The 8,243-nt window shown below is 39.8% G+C and overlaps 1 protein-coding gene across 2 annotated transcripts; it reads left to right on the forward strand.

The window, feature by feature from the left end:
• Positions 1-33: 33 nt before the first annotated feature.
• LOC121548824 (histidine triad nucleotide-binding protein 3-like) lies at positions 34-6,686 on the forward strand. 2 transcript variants are annotated; one of them, XM_041860419.1, is made up of 5 exons: positions 34-664; positions 5,078-5,195; positions 5,304-5,373; positions 5,497-5,623; positions 6,219-6,686. In XM_041860419.1, exons 1-5 carry the CDS (start codon positions 524-526, stop codon positions 6,300-6,302), a joined length of 540 nt encoding a protein of 179 aa, XP_041716353.1. In that variant the 5' UTR covers positions 34-523; the 3' UTR covers positions 6,303-6,686. The 2 variants fall into 2 exon arrangements, with proteins under 2 accessions (XP_041716353.1, XP_041716354.1); XM_041860420.1 differs by having other exon boundaries at positions 34-578.
• Positions 6,687-8,243: the final 1,557 nt, after the last annotated feature.

Below are 8,243 nucleotides of genomic sequence, written 5' to 3' on the forward strand. Positions count from 1 at the left end.
ACATTTTCTTAACATCTGTCATAATTATAATAATATAATAATATGCCATTTAGCAGACGCTACAGAGGACCACACTTAAAGCAATGAATTTGTATCCGCTCTCGTTGAACTAAGTTGCATATCTTCCGCCATTCTCTTCAAATCTGAAAACGTTGTGGGCCCGAAAAGCACGGAAACAGTGTCCACTGTTTATATACTTCGTATTTTGGCGAACGTAATACGACATCCGGGAACTTTTGGCATACTAACTATATCCATACTATGACCAATAAGCATACTATATACTCAATTTACGTCACGAATAGTACGGTTAGTATGAGTATACGAACACAGCTCTCGTTTTTTCCCGGAGTTCACAGTTGTCTTGAAAGCGCAACTGTATAAACTACAGTATTCTCATGAGATATACAAAGCAGACGGAAACGTCGAGCTACTACGTATTCTCAGCATAACTGTTACATTACCGATAAATCAAAAACGGCTACCCCAGCAGGAAATAGGTCTCGGGAACCGGGCCGGCTACATGGAGAACGGGCGAAAGATGGACACTGTAGAACAATGCGACGATGATACACAAAGTAATTTATCCAGCGACAGTGAAGACACCTGCATGTTCTGTATGATTGCTAAAAACCAAGACAAGGACACTGAAATTGTGAAACAGGTAATACAGTTGTTTACAATCACTTTGGCACTAATTTCAGAACCTTGACGTCATTTTTCAAAACTCTAGACACAAAACTCACAACCAATGATCAAAATGCACATTTTTCAAAACTCTTAACACTTTTTTCAATTGCTTGGATACAATACACATAAAACTAAGATAATATGTTCATTTAACAAAAATCACCTGTTCAATATGACACAACTTAACATCAAAGTACTACTATTTCAAAAGGCAATTCACACATTACATTTCAGATGAGTGTCTATTCATTTCATTACAATTATCCAACTATCAATTGATACAACTGCTCAAAATGATAAGTAACTGTTGCATTGCTCTTAATGCATAGTTGTATGGAAACAGACAAACAATATTCCATGTTTAGATCATGAAAGTTTCAAAGTAACGAGATTCATTGTCTCCAATTAGCGTGGAGCATGAACCAATTAGACTACATTATCTATGGATGTAATATTTCATCATCATTCTTTATCAGACACCGTTTCTATGGTCCCCTTGTAACCTTCCTTGATGAGCTCGATCAGGTCTGTAGAGCTGATGGCGTGACCTATGTCATTGTGTGGGATAATGTCAGGTTCCACCATGCTCATATGGTGCAAGCATGGTTTCAGGCCCATGCACAATTTACCACCCTGTATTTACCCCCATACTCTCCTTTCCTTAACCCGATTGAGGAATTTTTCTCCACATGGAGATGGAAGGTTTATGATAGGCGCCCTCATGAACAAGTCACTCTTCTCCAGGCCATGGATGACGCATGCAATGACATCACGGCAGACCAGTGTCAGGCCTGGATTCGCCATGGCCAAAGGTTTTTTCCAAGATGTTTGGCTAATGAAAACATCCATTGTGATGTAGATGAGAACCTGTGGCCAAATCCTCAAGACAGAGTTGATGAAAATGTAGAAGTACAGTAATCACTCCTATGTTTTGCTTTTTACAGTACAAGCAAGCAAGTTGAAGAACACTGCATTTGATGTTTTACAGTAATGTATTGTTTTTCATCAATATATTTCAGATTTTGTTCAATGATTCCACTGTGTCTGTAGTATTCTCTCTACTACTGCAGTACTTTTACAGGGATGTATTTACATGTAGTACCATAATGAAACATGTATCACCTATTTTGTACTACAATATTTAATGATCGTACGAACAATGACACAGTGAAACTATCGGTTGCTTGTGTGTGGGTGATCTAAATTAACGTTTCATTGTTATTTCACAATAAATTTGTTTTTTGAACCAATGATTGTGCAAGTGCAAGATTTCTTTAAAGATATGAATGCACAATCCAATGTTTTGAACATTGGACAGCCTGTGTTACAAGTGATGACCGTTTTGAGTTTTGTGTCTAGAGTTTAGAAAAATGACGTCAAAGTTCTGAAATTAGTGCCAAAGTCATTGTAAAAAACTGTAATCTCTCGTGGGGATGGGCTCGTAAGCAAGCATTTCACGGTCAAGTCTATACCCGTTGTATTCAGCGCATGTGACAAATAAAATTAGATTTGATTCAATTTTGACACTTATTTAGTTCTGTGTTACCGAGATTATGAAGCGGGTAAAATACATACAGAATGATAGAGGCCTCTAGTGGCATGGGGCAGCGCCATTGAGCGCTCCCACAATTTTAATGTAGCCAACTGGGTGGGACTCAAGGGGCCAGGGTTCAGGTCCAGAAGCACTTTTTTGGCTGCTCCTACAGTTTTACATTTTAGTCATTTAGCAGACGCTCTTATCCAGAGCACATCGGCAGATGTTTCACCTAGCCAGCTCGGGGATTAGAACCAGCAACCTTTCGGTTACTGGCACAATGCTCTTAACCACTAAGCTACCTGCCGCCCGGCCCAGAAAGACAATTTCCATACACGTACACATAGAGATTAAAGAATTCCTAATAAAACACTAGTCATCACCTTTGTGCACAAACTTTTTCATCACACACAGTCGAAGATATTAACATTTTATATTCATCCAATAGAGTACCACAGTGAGTTATAATACCATAAAACCTAGCGATCAAACAAGGAAGTGGTTCCAATAGTTTTTTCCACCATTCATTTTTCCCATATGGGATTTTAGAAACACTTAAAATAAGGGCTCTGTTTTGTGTAGGTTTACCCTGGCGTGACGTTTTGATAACCGTGTAAATCTCTATAGGACAAGGTGACTTTTATAAAAATATTCACCTTTATTTAGACCCTAAAATGAAATGCTAATTAGCTGCTAGTGTAACCTTTGTGAAATGGCTAGCTAGTTAGCGGTGCGCATTAGTAGCGTTTCAATCGGTGACGTCACTCGCTCTGAGACCTTGAAGTAGTTGTTTTCCTTGCTCTGCAAGGGCCGCGGCTTTTGTGGAGCGACGGGTAACGGTGCTTCGAGGGTGACTGTTGTTGATGTGTGCAGAGGGTCCCTGGTTCAAGCCCAGGTAGGGGTGAGGAGAGGGACGGAAGCAACACTGTTACACTAGTGTGGCTATCATAAAGAACTACAAATACCATGATGATCTGGACGAGACTGTCAAATTGAGGGAAATGTAAGAATCTCTGGATTAACTATCTAATGTTAGCTAAACATAGTAGTTAATAAATTGGCTGAATTTCTTTAAATGGACAATTCTTTGTACTGTCTTGTGCAAGTTTTTAATTGACACAATACCTGTTAGCAAAGATGTCAGCTAGAGATGACATGCAGGGATTTTTAGTTTTGCATGATGTCTACTTTGATGGTAATTATCATTTTCGAATCTGAGAGTAAATAGAGCCGAATATATTGATAAAAGTCACCTCATCCAAGAGAGATTTACATGGTTATCAAAATATTACGTTAAGGTAAGCCTACACGAAACACAGCCCTTATTTTAAGTGTTTCTAAAATCCCTTATGGGAAAAATGGATGATGGAAAAACGATTGGACCCATTTTTCTGTCTGACCGCTAGGTTTTGTGGGTATTATGACACCCCCACTGTGGTGCTCTATGTCTGCCATGTTTTTGGATGACGTTGTTGCTGCTTGCCATGCACACTGAGTGCGCATGTGATGTTGGTCAGTATCAGGGTGCCCGTTAGGAAAATGTGTCGCACGGTGCTAAGAATGCCAGAAATGACGTTTAGTTTATGGTAATTGATCTTAACATAACATGCAACAGCGTGCGTCGTTATTACCGAATTGCGATGATCAATTTGAAGATGTTAGAATACATAGGCGGCGGGTCCATAAGGCTGGGGGAAGCTTTCCCCTAAAGTAAATTGAATTAAATTGCCAGAATTATATAGCCTAAATAGCTTACTCCTGTCTATACATAAATAAATACAATCATTCAAAATAGGCTAATATAACGTTTTGTGCAAGAAAGAAATGGCCTATTCCAAATACAAACAGACTCTGGGACAGTTGTGGGAGGAAAGATCCCAAATTCATACAACCAGTAGGCCTAGGCTACATCCTTCCCCAAAAAACGTTAAAAAGCAACGAAGCTCATGCAACAGATCAGAACGTTTAGCTTCAAATGTTTATATTATTTCTTCACATTATAAGCGCAGCAATGCACACAAGGCAGTAGGCTATGCACCATTGTTTGTTCGTTCCATAATGCAATTAGCAGGAAAACACCATTGTCAAAAGGGCACTGCACATGCGAGCAGTTTCATATGACAGATGAAAATATCTGTTAGAAAGAGGGTAGATTTAAAGATGCAAAAACTATCATGGGTTGCTAATATGACTAGGATTGTGCTACTGGACAGTGAAATAAAGTTTTGGCAAGGCTACTTCGAAGCAGGTAAGACATGCCTCATCATATGAAGTAAAACGTTAATTGCAAAGTGGTGTGATGCGCTGATGCCTGCCTACAGTTGCCTGTGCACTTGAATGGCGAATGGGAAGCCATCAAAACTGTATTTAGAATTGTTGTGCAATGATTAGGCTTATAAAAGCATATGTTTCAATCCAGCAGCAACTAATACACTGTTTGAGGAGATGTAGCAGCAGCTCGTGCTGTCTGACAGATTTTCTGCTCAAACTAGGGTCTGTATCTGTATGCTGTGCGTGTCTGATAAATAAGATACATAACGACTAACAAAAATAAACACACCCCAATTTAATTCCACTAAATTATGCAAATTAACCTATATACCGATAAGCATGACCGGTCAAATGTATTTACATTGACTGGTATTTCCATCAATTAATAGGCTAAAAAGCATTGTTTTGCAATGGGATTTTTTTTCTTCTCCTGGACAATTAGCCAGCAGAATTTTTATTTATTGGCTTTTATTTTTTTTGTGGGGGGCCAAAAGCTATTACTGGAATTTAGAACAGTGTTTAGTGGTCACTTCTTCCTACTCCATTGAAGGTCTCCATTTCTTTTGTTAATCTTTTTTACAGGATTCTGAGCTAGTCTGCTTTCGGGACATTTGCCCCGCTGCCCCACATCACTACCTGGTTGTGCCAAAACAACATATAGTGAGCTGCTTCTCTCTCTTTAAGGAGCACATAAAGCTGGGTGAGGAATGATTCAACCAATAACTAATGTTACATGAAATACTGTGCCTTTTTGAAATGCATATACACAATTGAACGTTCATTGATTATTAATTGGTTTATATGGCAGTTGAGAGGATGGCTGAGATGGGGAGGGCTGTGTTGCAGGAAAATGGCATTACCAATCCAAATGACATCAGGTATAAAGTATCCTGTGTTTGTGGGTGAGAGAGAGAGAGAGATCACATCATCATGTATGTTCATGCTTGTATTTTCAAGTCGCTGGTCTGGTAGGTTCAGTGATCTTGTCTGTCTGTCTACAGGCTGGGGTTCCACATACCTCCATATATCTCTGTACCTCACCTCCACCTCCATGTCCTCGCCCCGACAAGTGAGATCACTGACGACTTGGCACACAAGTTCACACCAGGCACAATGAGGTTCTTCACAGTGAGTGCAAATTTTGACACATTCAGTAGGCTATACACACACGGTGACATACAGTATATACTGAACAAATATATAGACGCAACATGCAACAATTTCAACAATTTTACTGAGTTAGTTCATATAAGGAAATCAGTCAATTGAAATAAATAAATTAGGCCCTAATCTATGGATTTCACATGACTGGGCAGGGGAGCAGCTATAGAGAATGAGTTTTTCCCCACAAAAGGGCTTTATTACAGACAGAAATACTCCTCAGGTCTCAGACGATCCTGCAGGTGAAGAAGCCGGATGTGGAGGTCCTGGGCTGGCGTGGTTACACATGGTTTGCGGTTGTGAGGCCGGTTGGACGTACTGCCAAATTCTCAAAAACGACGTTGGAGGCAGCATATGGTAGAGGAATGAACATGCTTTTTGTGCGCGTGGAACATTTCTGGGATCTTTTATTTCAGCTCATGAAACATGGGACCAACACTTTACATGTTGCGTTTATATTTTTGTTCATATAGTTGCAGAACACACTTTCATATACAGGTGAACACACAGATACCCATACATAATGTGTCTTCAGTCAGTGTAAAATGTAAATTTCCTGCAGGAGGATTTATTGCGCAGGACCCTTGAAGATGACCTCTGCCGATTGGTCTGTACAGTGGAGCCAGATCATTATCATATGCTTTGATGCATCAGTGGGAGATGGCTCTTTGAGTGAGCTGCAGCCTGTCTGCAGGGTCAGAGATGTGAGAATGGGAGAATTTAGCGAAAAGGGCTAAAACATGCTTTTGTTTTGTTATTTAGGGACCTAAACACAATTGTGAAAGCATAGTATAGTCTTCCAAAGAATATCAATAAATATTTTTTCAGATAAGTTAAAGGAATAGATAGGAATTTTTGTTTTTAATGATATTTAGGAGAGGCTTTTGACACTTCCACTTTAAGGATTCCTGGGGTTTGTTTGCTTTTTGGAGGGGGGTAATAAAACAGATTGGTGTAATAAGATATCTGCTCCATTTTCTTAAAACTCTGAAGTTGACTAAATAATGAATAAACCTGATCAGTTGACTTCTTAATGGATACTGTGATTTATACAAGTTAAAGGCCCAGTGCAGTCGACAGTATGAGTTTGGGATAATACTATGTAATTGTGAAAATTATGATAATGCCATTTTAGTGTAAGAGCTGTTTGAAAAGACCCCCTGAAATTTCAGCGTGCTTTGGTGAGATGGATTTTTGGCCTGCCTGGTGACATCACCAGGTGGTAAATTAGTTAGTAGACCAATAAGAAAGAGTTCCAAACCTCTCTGCCAATAACAGCTAATATTCAGTTTTCCCCTCCCCGATCAGACCACTCCCAGACAGTCCTACAAAACAATAATAATAATTGAAAACAATCACAGTAAGGTACTTAACTGTCATCCAGAAATGATTTTGATATTGAGATAAAAACTGCTGCATTAGACCATTAAGGATAGGGCTGCTAGAGTTGACTGCACCAACCCAGTTTTCATCTACACAGGTTGACAAAACACCAGGCATGTTGAAGGTCCCAGACATTCATCCTGATTTCCATGTAAAATAGCCTTTGTTTGGTTATTGTAACAGCATCAATATATACAAAATGCTTTTATAATTTAGCTAGCTAGCTAGTTAACCTTGTACAATTTCCTCCTGATTCCGCTCACACGAGGCTCGAACCCAGGAGTAAGTTTCACACATCCCCATGTGCTACATTCACCCCCTCAAACTTTTTCCACAGCGAACCCAGCGTTGAGCTGAGTTCAACTGCAGATCCGAGTCACGGCACCATTTGTAATGGACGCAACGCTAATTGCTTAACGAGTACCGCTTCCTCCTGAATCAGCTCATACTCCCAACTCTACCTGCATCGCTGCCTCTGGGGAGGTCCTGAGTGCTCCACAACATATTTTTAGGGCTTGGGCCTGGATAACATCTAGCTTTTATAAAGATGTCTGAGCTGCTAATCCATATGCTATACTTCCATAATCCATTGATGACCTTAACAGCGCTATATATATATATATATACAGTATATATATATACAGTGAGGGAAAAAAGTATTTGATCCCCTGCTGATTTTGTACGTTTGCCCACTGACAAAGACATGATCAATCTATAATTTTAATGGTAGGTTTATTTGAACAGTGAGAGACAAAATAGCAACAAAAAAATCCAGAAAAACGCATGTAAAAAATGTTATGAATTGATTTGCATTTTAATGAGGGAAATAAGTATTTGACCCCTCTGCAGAACATGACTTACTACTTGGTGGCAAAACCCTTGTTGGCAATCACAGAGGTCAGACGTTTCTTGTAGTTGGCCACCAGGTTTGCACACATCTCAGGAGGGATTTTGTCCCACTACTCTTTGCAGATCTTCTGCAAGTCATTAAGGTTTCGTGCCTGACGTTTGGCAACTCGAACCTTCAGCTCCCTCCACAGATTTTCAATGGGATTAAGGTTTGGAGACTGGCTAGGCCACTCAAGGACCTTAATGTGCTTCTTCTTGAGCCACTCCTTTGTTGCCTTGGCCGTGTGTTTTGGGTCATTGTCATGCTGGAATACCCATCCACGACGCATTTTCAATGCCCTGGCTGAGGGGAGGT

This window comes from Coregonus clupeaformis, chromosome 33 (assembly GCF_020615455.1).
Source record: "Coregonus clupeaformis isolate EN_2021a chromosome 33, ASM2061545v1, whole genome shotgun sequence".
Classification (NCBI taxonomy): domain Eukaryota; kingdom Metazoa; phylum Chordata; class Actinopteri; order Salmoniformes; family Salmonidae; genus Coregonus; species Coregonus clupeaformis.

Bases quoted from the DNA above. Each gene is read 5' to 3' on its own strand.
- LOC121548824 (XM_041860419.1), top strand. From the start codon at position 524: ATGGAGAACGGGCGAAAGATGGACACTGTAGAACAATGCGACGATGAT. The intron at 665-5,077 runs GTAATACAGTTG...TCTTTTTTACAG, and splicing joins ACACTGAAATTGTGAAACAG to GATTCTGAGCTAGTCTGCTT. The intron at 5,374-5,496 runs GTATAAAGTATC...GTCTGTCTACAG, and splicing joins ACCAATCCAAATGACATCAG to GCTGGGGTTCCACATACCTC.